General features: G+C 42.3%; 1 protein-coding gene across 7 annotated transcripts in view; it reads right to left on the bottom strand.

Moving 5' to 3' along the window:
* Positions 1-70: 70 nt before the first annotated feature.
* myo6a (myosin VIa) overlaps positions 71-12,453 on the bottom strand; it is a 53,796-nt gene continuing 41,413 nt past the window's right edge. For 3 of the 7 annotated variants that reach the window (XM_058755332.1, XM_058755333.1, XM_058755336.1), the window contains 9 exons: positions 12,025-12,103; positions 11,367-11,527; positions 9,264-9,302; positions 8,825-8,863; positions 7,841-7,944; positions 7,237-7,368; positions 7,082-7,111; positions 6,249-6,467; positions 71-336 (listed from right to left, as the gene is read on the bottom strand). In XM_058755332.1, the coding sequence (XP_058611315.1) occupies positions 137-336; positions 6,249-6,467; positions 7,082-7,111; positions 7,237-7,368; positions 7,841-7,944; positions 8,825-8,863; positions 9,264-9,302; positions 11,367-11,527; positions 12,025-12,103 (1,003 nt within the window). In that variant the 3' untranslated portion in view covers positions 71-136. The remainder of the gene's footprint in view (positions 337-6,248; positions 6,468-7,081; positions 7,112-7,236; positions 7,369-7,840; positions 7,945-8,824; positions 8,864-9,263; positions 9,303-11,366; positions 11,528-12,024; positions 12,104-12,453) is intronic. The other 4 variants (XM_058755335.1, XM_058755334.1, XM_058755338.1 and 1 more) reach the window with 4 other exon arrangements.

The raw sequence follows: 12,453 nt of genomic DNA, 5'->3' as shown, positions 1-12,453 counted from the left end.
AACAACCGAAAAGAATATTAAAAGACTAAAAAAAAAATCTAAATGAAAGTCAGTGCTGGTTATGTAGAAGTTGGCAGATTCCCTTATGGAACTAGAGCTGTGATGTGTGTGTGTGTGTGTGTGTGTGTGTGTGTGTTTATTTGAGCATGCTCTGCAGCATGGCAGTGGCGTACGTGGGTCGGGCCTGCCTGCTCTCGATGGCGTTTTTAAGGTACTGAATGCCTCCACAGCGTTCCCAGAACTCCTCAAACTGGCGCGGCAGAATCTCAGCACCACGCTTCCGAGTCAAACCAGTCTCCTCCAGACTCAGCTCACACATCTCCATATCATCCTTACCTATAAACACAAAAACAGACGTCACACATTAGGAACTAATCTAGAAATGAAGCGATATACTGGCTAATATTATCTATTTATACTTGCCAGTATTCAAACAGCTACAATGTAAAACATCTCGGTTACATATGTAACCCTCGTTCCCTTCGCTCCAACCCCTGCTGCAAAAATGACAGCACGACTCTGATCGGGCATCTCCGAGGGTCTTCTCGGTGAGAAAAACAACACTCGACGAACAGGTTCCACTTCAAGGCGTAAGCGCGTCTCGTAGATGGTGCTCATGCCAAAGTAATGGTGTCTACTACATCTTGGGGTAGGTCACCTAGAACCTCCGCGTCCCATCCAGGGACCAGATATGAAGTTTCTAGTGGTCTGGAAGGATCTAGGTCCGATGCCACAGGGTGCCCCGTCTCTGAGTCTCAATAGATCCTTCCACAGAGGAATCCACCAGGGAGGGGCTGTCACGAGGAGCATTAGTTCTGGGAAGCAGGTCCGATTGGGCCAGCCACAAGCAGCACCTGTTCCTCCTCGTCCTCCCTGATCTTGCACAGCGTCTATGCAAGAAGGCTCACTGGGGGAAACGCATACTTGGCCCCGCGGCCAGCTGTGTGCCAGTGCGTCCGTGCCGATCTCTCGGGCAGGGAGTAAAACAACTGGCAGTGAGAGGTCTCTGGAGAGGCAAACAGGTCTACCTGAGCATCTCCGAAACGTCTCCAGATCAGCTGGACCGTCTGGGGATGGAGTCTCCATTCTCCGGGAAGCGCAACTCGTGACAGCTCGTCGGCCGAACAGTTGAGCAGGCCCGGAATGTGAATGGCACAAAGCAACCTCCGATGCTTCTGACTCCAGAGGAAGAGGTGGCGGGAAAGTTGCGATGGGAGCGCAGATCACCTTGTCGGCTGAAGTTCGGTTGCAGTGTTGTCTGTGCGGACCAGCATGTGCTTGCCTCGTAAGCACCCTCAGAGACGGTTCAAGGCACAGCGCACTGATAACAACTCTAGGCAGTTGATGTGCCAATGCAGTTGGGGGCCTGTCCATACCCCCGACACTGTATGCCCAACGTACGTGGCCCCCCAGCTGGTGGTAGAGGCATCCTTGTAACCAACAGCATACCTGGAGACCTGTTCCAGGAGCACTACCACCCGGAGAAACGCAAGGTCTGACCACGGGCTGAAGGTTTGGCGGCAGGCTGGTGTAACTCGGAACTGGTGAGTGCCACGCTGCCACGCCCACCTCGAGACTTAGCCATGGAGCCAGTGGTTTTTTTTTTGTTATCAACATTTTTTATTTTTCATACATAACATCGGAGTCAGTGTTGAAGCGGTCTCATATGAAGCAGTCCGAGCGGCGTGGCAGCCGCTGCAGCTGCCATAGGCCCCAGGAGCCTCTGAAACTGTTTCAGTGGGACCGCTGTCCTGCTTTTGAACATATTCAAGCTCAAAACCGACTGAGCACGTTCCTCCGTGAGGTGTGCTTGTCTGTTTGACCGAATCCAACTACATACAGGACAAGAGATCCTCTGCGTCGGGGAGAGTTTGTTCTTTTCCCAGTTGACCCGAAGGCCCAACTGGCTGAGGTGCGAGAGCACCAAGTCCCTGTGTTCTCACAACTGATCCTGAGACTGAGATAGTATGAGCCAGTCATCGACTTCGTACTGATACTAGGGGTGTAACGATACACGAATCGCGGTTGAATGATTCACGGGCATTTTCCAAATGGAAGTGATCATCCCTATCCCCTTGGAGTGGGGACTTGGGAGTGAGCAGGGCACGTGCGTGTCATTATGTAATCGTTTGGAATGCACTTGGTGAAGGGAGCGTAATTTCCTCATTATCTTCAGCTGGGATGTTCCCGTGACAACGCAGCATGGTGTGCGTCAGCAGATTCGCTGGCGGACAACCGCATAAAAAAAAAAATACATTTCATAATTTAAAAAGTTTTATATATATTATTTTTATATATTATATAGCATATTTTAAAAACTTTTAAAATATAAAATGTATGTTTATTTGCAACAGTTATGCTAACAACAATAAAAGACTATTGACATTTAAACAGCGACATCTGCTGGCACACCGTGCTGCGTTGTCACGGGAACATCCCAGCTGAAGATGAGGAAATTACGCTCCCTTCACCAAGTGCATTCCAAACGACTACATAATGACACGCACGTGCCCTGCTCACTCCCAAGTCCCCACTCCAAGGGGATAGGGATGGTCACTTCCATTTGGAAAATGCCCGTGAACCGTTCAACCGCGATTCGTGTATCGTTACACCCCTAACTGATATGCATTTCCTTAAAACGCAAACTGAAGAAATGGTCTGTGGCGTGGAAGGATCGAAACAAGAAAGTACGCATCCCTCAGGTCGATCGCTGCAAACCAATCTCAGGGACGGATGCATTCGAAGATGCATTTCTGCATGAGCATCTTGAACGGTAGCTTGTAAAGGGCCCGTTTCAAGACACAAAATCGGTCATAGCCCACTGCCTTTCTTGGGTACAATGAAGTAAGGGTTGTAAAACCCCTTCTTCATATCTGCTGGAGGGACTGACTCTATTGTGTCCTTCGCCAGGAGGACTGCGATCTCCGCACTCAAGACAGGGGCATTGGCTGCCTTCACTGAATTGAAGTTGAAGCCCCAGAACTTGGGGGGACGCCGGGTGAACTGAATGGCATAGCCAAGTCTGATGGTCTGAAGGAGCCATCGGGACGGACTGGGAAGCGCTAGCCAGGCTCCCAGATACAGTACAAGCAGCACCAATGGAACCACCGACGTACCTGCAGTGGGGCAGCGAGGTGGAACGCAGGGACCCAGCCCGGGCGGCTCATTGGCGGTTGGGCAGAGGGTGCGTGAGTAGGGCCTTTGATGATGCTCTCGAACCACCCGCTGCTTCCTGCTGGCAAAAGACGAGGAAGAATGTGGTCCGGGTTTGGTCTGTCCGCAACTCTTCGTGTCCTTTTGGGACCCAGAGATCCGCTCTATTGTCGAGATTTTTGGAAACAAAGATTCTCCACCCAGCCCTCTTCCGGGGGAGGGAGAGGTACATTCACCATCTCCCGAAGAGCAGTTCCCTCCCTCTCTGAGTCGCCCATCTCGGGGCCTCTTGCTCTTCCGCTTACTGCCAGGTTTGACAGGGGGCCAGGACGGGCAAGGAGGCCTGCATATGCCCAGCTCCACGGGGCTGCTTGGCTGGAGGCTGCTGCAGACGCGGTGCAGGAGCGGGGGCGGATGTAGGGGAATGCCCTCGGCGACGAGCAGGCTGGGGCACTGTGGCCGGCGGAAGGGTGGAGGCAGCACCTGACCGCCGGGGCAGGACGAGATCGCCTCATTCTGCTCCTGTGCAGCCAAGAACTGCTGGGAAATGTTCTCAACTGCGTTGCTGAAGAGGCTGGTCTGGGACACGGTGGCCTTGAGGAACCGAACTTTGATGGCGTCCCCCATGTCAACCAGACACAGCCAGAGGTGGCGCTCCTGGACCATAAGTGTGGAAATCACACGACCCAGAGAACTCGTGATGACCTTTGTCGCTTGGAGCACAAGGTCAGTTGCAGTTCGGAGCTCTTTCAGAACTTCTGGTTCATGACCACCCTCGTGCAGGTCCCTCAGTGCTTTAGCACTCGAGCCCTACCCTCTCTGCGGCCCAGGAAAGCATAGCAGTCATTTTTGGATCAAATTCAGGCATTGCTACCTTCCCAGAGGGTGGCAGCGCAGCCGAATCTTCCTCTCCTGAAAGCTCAGACTCATCCTCCGATGCAGCAATCGACATCAGATCGTCGGGAGGAGCACCAAAGGATAATGTTCACATGTTCCTTGTAGAGGGCCCAACACATTCCTTTGGCAGATTAACTGGTTGCGGAGTGCAAGAGGAGCGATGGTCCCCCAAGGGTTGGTCAACTCCGAAATAGTCATCTTCCTGCAATGAGAACATGACTCATCCACGAACGCCACCTCAGCATGCTTAATGCCCAGGCATGTGAGGCAGCGATCGTGACCATCACCCGATGCCAGGTAATCAAATCAGTGATACGGGTGATACGTTGTCTATAGCAAGACACAGTGTTGTCTTTACAAAAATGCACACGTGACTGCTCTTTTAGGGAAAAAATGCTTTTAGCATGCTGAAGTGCACAAGGGAGATGGCTTTCTGCAACACAAACACGGGGTAGTGCAGCCTGATGTGTGAAACCCACTCAACACGGGAAACCACCACCGCTGAAGCGCCATACCGCCAGCACCAAGAAGCTCCAAAGAGCGCGCTGAACTCGTTCAGTCTTCTCTGTAAAGTAGTCAGGAGCAGAACTATGTGATCGCTTGGCTCCGAAGCAAAAAGCTGAGTAAGCATTGCACCTGCTGCCTAATTATACTCGCTCTACGATCAGCGGCAGCTCGAAGTAGATTGGTCTCTCTAAGCGAGATCCCATTTTCGCCGGGCAATACCGACGTGACATCGAGAGTGACCAACTGAAAGGGAACAATAAAGTTCTATGTGTTTCTAATGAAATCTAGATTCTAATGATTCTAGTGAACAAAATATAAAATGTGAAAAAAGTACTTATTACAGACAACAACAATTTTAGCCATGCTGTATGCAAAAAGTAATAAACTCAAAAGTACAGTACAGTGATAACAATAAACAACAAACTCCATACATTGGGATGTTTGTATCAGAGCATTTTTGAGTATGACGGCTATCACTAAATGAGGAAATTCATTAGTCTGATACCACTATTACTTCAAGTGCATCCCTATATTAAGTAAGCAAATTGGACTGAAAAATAATAATAAACCCCCAGCGTTGCCAAAGCTATTGCTGAAACTGTTGCTTGTCAAGCTACTCATAATTTAAGACAGTTCAAAACAGTTAAATGTAATCTGATCATATAATTTAATATCATGAATATAGAATTTTTCTTTTTAAGTAACGTAATTGTTTATTAGTAATTAGTATTTATTTTTATTTTTTTGCAAAAGACAATGAGGATTTCAATAACAGTAACTGCATTAAACAGGTACTGCTACTATGTGACTCATCTATTTATAACAGTGTGAACAGCACAATATTTTTGAAATTCAGATTTGGGATACTTTCATATGTGGCCCTAAATCAGATTCAGGTCTGATGTTTGCAATGAGACCTGAGTCAGAACGGTCATAACATTCAAGAGCGACATTCGCCATAATTCTGTGCTGACGGGAGTCACTCCAATGATTTTACATACCGGTAGTTCTTTGATCACTCAGTGAACATGACAGACATGAGACAGTGAGGTGTTAAACTCATAAGTATTACAGTGACAACTCCACAAGCTTAACATAAGAAGTCAAACAGTAAATATTTAAAAAAACTCTTTTTCCTCATCTTTGCCCTCCTTCACTGGATTCACTGGCTTTCACGGCACATCAGCTTATAAATGAATGCACACACGTTTACTTAACACACTTACTTGTGGTGAACAGCCAAACACAAGTTTGTATCCGAGCATTAAATGGTAATAGCGCACTAACGCTTGCAGTGTGAACATAGCCTATTTTAACTCACCTAAAACTGATGAACCGCCACATTTAACTACACATTACCATATTAAATAAAATTATTTGTTAATACAAAATGCTGAGAATGATCTGAAAGACTTTCCTCAATACACTCGGCTGTAAAGATGACCGTATAAAATAATTCAACCAAAAAGTAGTGATGTAATGAGTGATGTTGCTCTGCACCAATCTCACTATTTTACAATTTTGGAAAAACTGGAAAAACTGATGCAGTTACCAATATACTGAGTATCTCTATCAGAAATAATTCACTGAAACCAACAGCTTCTCTCAAGAGCCAAGTGCTGTGAGAAATTAAATGAGGTAACGGCAATGAACTGACATCTCCAAATGAGAGAAAAAGAAGTGAATCAGACCTGCCACCAGCAGAATGGGGTGTTTATCCGGGTGCAGCTCCATCTGTCTGGCAATCCAAGGCCCATCAAAGTGTGCGTACCACCATCCTTTCTTCTTGTTCTGAGGGTCTTTGTAATGGTCTCCTGGTCGGATGAAGGGAATGCGAAAGAAGCGCTGCTGTCTGTTTATGACGATCTCTTGCTGACGGGGCAGGACAGGCACAACCGGGTTCTGTTGGGCTGCAGGAGGACGATGGGATGACAACAAGAGTGTTAATAGTGTTACAAAAACACCCAAACAGCCATAGCAAAACGTATATTATTAAACTATTAAAGAAACCTAAAAAAATTATGTTCAAAATAAATAAATAAATCTATCACAATTTCCACAAAAATATTAAGCAGCACAACTGTTTGAGAAATGTTTTTTGAAAATCAAATCAGCATATTACAAAGATTTCTGAAGGATTATGTGACACTGAAGACTGGAGTAATGATGCTGAAAATACAGATTTGATCACAGCAATAAATTACATTTTAAAATGTATTACAATAGAAAACAGCTATTTTCAATTGTAATAATATTTCACAATATTACTGTATTTGTGGTCAAATAAATGTAGCTTTGGTAAGTAGAAGATTCTTCTTAAAAAAACATTATATATTTAAAATAGTTAGGAAAGCAGCAGGGAAAGGGATATTTTCTTTATTGTAAATATTGTTTTCTATTGACTTTGTTAAGTGAGTGAGTTAGGCTAAATATCGGATGTTTTTCCTCTTTATATTTCATTAGGTCCTTTAGTTATGTTTTGGGGAGTTAGTCATCTGTTGGTTTATTTTTTGGCCTTACTCACCTATGAAGCCTTGGCTTCCAATTATGTCGACTATTAAAAAAAAAACCCACACAACAAATTATTTCTCTCTACAGTATCTAATTTGCATTTCATCCTGACCCTAGATCCAGACGATCTCAGCTTTTAAAGGAGATCTCCAGTGAGATGTTTCTTACCATAGTCTGTGACGACTTTCGGTGCTCTCTGCTCATCCTGAGTGTTGCGTTTCTTGTTCTTTGACTTCCACGCGTGATAGACCTTCAGTCTGCGGTGAAACTCCTCACGACACGCAGCTAACAACTCGATATCTAGATGGATATTGTAAAAAGAAAGTTGGAAACTGAAATAAAACAGACATTTACATTATCCACAATTTTACCCATCAATACAGAATTAAGTTCATTTTAAGCTGATAATGTGTAAGTAAAATATTTTCCCCATCAGATTATATGCTATGTTTCTGGTTCATAATCATAAAAAAGAACCTGAAAATAAAAGTTTTCACTATTTCACTATTCTGTGTGTGGCAGCTTGAGTGCAGAAACGAGACATACCAAATACTGTATTTACTTGAATTGTTATTCTGAAAATATAATTTGTAAAGAAAATATCTATGAAATTGGATAAAAATGCAAATAGAAGCAATTTCATGTGTGGTTTGGACTCTTAGACTGCTGTATACTGTCATAAACGTAAGTAAAAAAGCAAACAAACATAGAACAACAATATATTTCATATTCATATGCATTCATTAAAAAAAACGAACAAAAAATGTCTTACCACAGGATGTATTGATGGTGTCCCGCAATTCAGCATATTTCCACTTGCTGAGTTCATATTTCTTCACATCAACTTGAGCATTTGTGGCAGCCACCTGTGGACTTCTTAATCCACAAAAAAAAACAAAAAAAAAAACACACATATACAGTTATACAACAGATATAATTTCCTACTGATCTGACTCTTTAGGTCCTTGCACACCGAGTCTGAAATTTTCGTCCGAATTCTTCGCACGTTAAAAAATGAATACGACCTCTCGTTGTGTCAATCACGTTTACACACTGCCTCCGAAACTTTCGTCCGTCATAAAAAAATTCAGATCAGGTTTGATTTTCAGCTTTTTCGCATCCGTAACAAGCATTTTGATAGGAAAGGATGACGAATACGAAAAAAGACGCATTCGAAAATTTTGGACTCAGTGTGCAATGACCTTTACTCTTTTGACAAGGTATAAAAACAAAAAAACTTACCAATTAAAAACATAACAGATACTATACAGTATGTATGTACTGTACAGTATCTTTTATCTTTTTAATTTTAATTAATCAAATTTACAAAACCCCTTAATTTATAAAACTTAATCAAACACATGCTAATAAACAGTATTATTTAATTATTGCAACAAAAATTGAATTGTAAATGGTATCAGAGATCTGTCAAAGAAAACTAAAATTTATACAAGCAATAACAGGAAATCAATTTCAGAAAAAGAAAAAAAAAGAACAAATTAGCATTTAATTAAATTACAAGGAAGGAACATTAATTCACAGACAGAAGTAATAAAAGAACAAGTGACTCTGGAATCATTTTGGCTAGCAAAATATTGTGTGAAATATTGTGATTGGACTGAGGATGATCAGAATGATTCAAATTTTATGCAGTTTTAGGCTTCAACAAGGTAATTTTGTTTTTATTTCAGTGAATAATGTTCTGATTTTTTGGTTGTTTATATCTGTGGTGCCAACAACAAACCCTTCTACCCACCGAGCCAGAAGATCAGACATTTCCTTGGCCATTTCCTCCCTAAAGGACATGATTATTGGACCATGGTACATGTTAGTATATTACGTCATCAGTAAACTGCTCACAGGATTTTCCATCTGTGCATTTGACTAACTAGGATCCAATAAACTGACGCATAGTTACTGTTTTGATGCAAGTATGCCTGAACGTCATGATTTCTGGTGATTGTCTGGTAAGACTGCTACGACCCCAGTGACCGAAACAGACTGTGAATGATTTTAAACCCTCTACATAGGCTGCAAGCTAGATCCATTTTACATTCATGAAATGTGAAATGTGAAAATACATGGGACTTTTTCACAAAAAGTTTACAAAGTGTCTAATGTTTTTAAATTAATCTAAAAACGATCAGTAAAGAATAAAGATTTAAATAGGAGACATAGTAAAAAATGTAACCTACATGGTCAAGCTCTTGAGTTTTTGTGATGGTGGTGCAGCACTGTAAAAACAGACAGGAAGAGCATTAAATAGAGTGACGGAGAAACTAAGTCTCCGCCGGTAATTAAACAAAATCCCACCACCTTTAATGCTTTCTAAGAATGCTCCAGGTTCGAGACAAGGGAAAGGGGTCAAACCTTGAGGAATTAAAATATGCTTGACATTTTGACATATTTGAGTTTACAGTGCTATAAAGTTTAAAGTTTTAAAAGAACAGCATTTATTTGAAATCGAAATCTTTTGTAACATTATAAATGTCTTTCTGACTAACTTTTGATCAATTCGCATGGATTCTGCAGCAAAGATTTTAATTATTATTACGAAGAAATTTTGTCTAAATTGTTATGTTATCTAATTAACATCTGGCTCTGCCTCGGCAGCTGACTTCCATTAGAACCGGATTACAGTATATGCGACTTCTCTTTGTTTTGACTCACAGATGCTGCCATTAAGTTAAACTTGCATTGAACCCAGAACATTCCTTTAACCTGCAGCTATATGACTGTGTTTGTATGACAAGAAGAAACACTCTAACACAGAGGTCCCCAACCACCGGGTCGCGACCCAGCACCGTGGAAGAGTTGCTACCGGGTCGCAAGAACGTTCTGGGAAAATGTTTATAGATATGACACTCTGTTATTTATTGCGCGTTAATGATTGTTCTAATTATTCTGTATTTTCATTGTATGCGATTGCTATGGAGTAGCAATTTGACAATGTCATGTAAATTAAATGTTTAATTAGTAGGGATGTAACGATATTATCAATATCGTGATATCGCAATAGTAAAATTAGTCTCGATATCATCGCGGTCACATGACGATATTCCAGTTACGCTTTATTTTCACGGCAGATGATGGACCCTTTTCACTAGATTTGTAGTGAGATGGGAGTTGATTTTCATTTATTTTACAGTGCAATTGTTTTACAACATAATGGCTATTACTGTCGTCGTCATTGTTGTTGTTATTATTATTATTATAATATTCTAATTTGTTTGGCTTCCTAAAACACCAGTGTGAATTTAATTTAGACTGAGACAGTATACCACAACTTAAAAGAAGGTTGAGTCCTCTTTAAAGTTCAGGTAGAAGGTTTTTTTCTGACTTAAGTTTTCTTAGTTAGGAACATGGGTTGGAGCTCTTAATTTTGAACTCTCAAAGTGCATTAGATAGAATAGTTTAACTTTAAAATGTACAAAATTGTCATTTTTTCACCATTCTTCATTTGTCTTTTTTTTTTTTATAAATCGCATTGTGGACTTCATATCGTGATATTATCGTATCTTAAGATTTTGATATCATTACATCCCATACATATATATATATATACACACACACACACACACACACACACACACACACATACATATATACACACACACACACACATATATACACACACACACACACACATATATACACACACACACACATATATACACACACACACACATATATACACACACACACATATATACACACATATACACACACACACGTTCGTTTTTGTGAAAAGTGGGGACATCCCATAGGCGTAATGGTTTTTATACTGTACAAACTGTATGTGCTATTGCCCTACACCAACCCTACAACTAACCCTACCCCTTTACAGGAGACTTTCCTTCAACTTTCCCCAAAAACCTCATTCTGAGTGATTTATAAGCGTTTTGAAAAGTGGGGACATGGGTCAATGTCCTGAAAAGTCACCTTCTCCTTGCAATACCTGTCATACCCTTGTCATTATACAAATCTATGTCCTGACTTTTCACAAAAACGCGCACACACACACACACACACACACACACATACATACACATAACACCCCCCCACCCAGCTGTTCCACGAGAATATTTTCAAAACGTAACTGGTCCGTGGTGTAAAAAAGGTTGGAGACTCCTGTGTAAAGGTACATGTATTGTATTATAATGTGTTTTGTTCCTCAGCCCACTGGCGTCAGTATGATGTGAGATTGCTCTACGGGGCACGTTTAGCTGTAGGGTAAACATCTGAAGTAATGCTATTTGCTGCAGAGCTGGCAGCGGCGTTCAGAGGGACACAAATACCTGCGCAGTCCGGCGTCCACAGGTGTCTCCTCCGGGATGAGCTCAGCCTCGCTCTGAGCGATCCGCAGGGCCAGCTCTCGGTCTCGCCGCTCTTGCTCCAGCACGGCCTGTTGGCCCGCCTCCTGCTCCCTCTCCGCCTGCAGCTGCAGCTCCATCTCCTCCTGACAAACACGCCAGCAGAGACACTCGTCACAAAGCAAATCTGCTGCTCTATCAAAGTCTCATTACTAAAGGCCTGTTCACAACAACACAGCATGCTTTCAAACAGCTATTCAGATTTGTTTTGGATTCGCAATGGTTATGCTTATCAATCAACCCCAAATACAAGAGTACAGAGACAAGATAGCCGCTTCTGGATTCTTCCTCTGCAATAGGGTGCTGCTCCAAATGAATGTATAAATATTTTCACAAGAGTTATGAGATTGGCTATACTGGAAATCATCATATGGAAAGACCTAAAAAAGGCTAAATAATCTTATTCTCATAGGTGCAAAAACACAATTTTTAATAACAGCAATCCAAAATACACAGCAGTTAAGAAACATTCCTGGCCAGGAAATCGGCAGGTGCGACTAAAGGTTCATTTTAGACCCTGCTCAGGGGTGAACGTGAAGGGAAAACGCAGAAGAAATAATGTGACGTATAAAGCTGAGGTCACCTGCAGTCTCCTCTCCTCCTCCTCTCTTTTCTTGCGCTCTTCCTCTTCCTGTTTCCTCTTCAACTCCATCTCGGCTTTCCTGAAACAGACAGAAAGACGGAAGCTTCAGCAGAGCTGGATACGAAATTAGTGACAGATCTTTTCTTCCACATTGTGCTGTACATCCAAGTGAGATGAGTTATCAGAAAAAAAAGTAGGGCAGCACTTGGTTCTGTGCATCTTAGAGATTAAGCAGACTCGTCACCAGAGAGAAGCTGGACATCTCCCCGGAAGATTGAGTTATGATGTTTTAATTATAGTTCCATAAAACATGTGTCTATATGAATAATAAGATCTATCATATGCATTTATAATATTCACAAAATGATCTATAATATGCATTTGACCTGAGAGCTACAGTGGATAGATTTTCAGTGATTTACTATTAGG

The sequence above is a fragment of the Onychostoma macrolepis genome, chromosome 20 (genome assembly GCF_012432095.1).
Source record: "Onychostoma macrolepis isolate SWU-2019 chromosome 20, ASM1243209v1, whole genome shotgun sequence".
NCBI lineage: Eukaryota > Metazoa > Chordata > Actinopteri > Cypriniformes > Cyprinidae > Onychostoma > Onychostoma macrolepis.
Note: the sequence above shows the minus strand (reverse complement) of the source record. Positions and strands in the feature narration are given on the sequence as shown.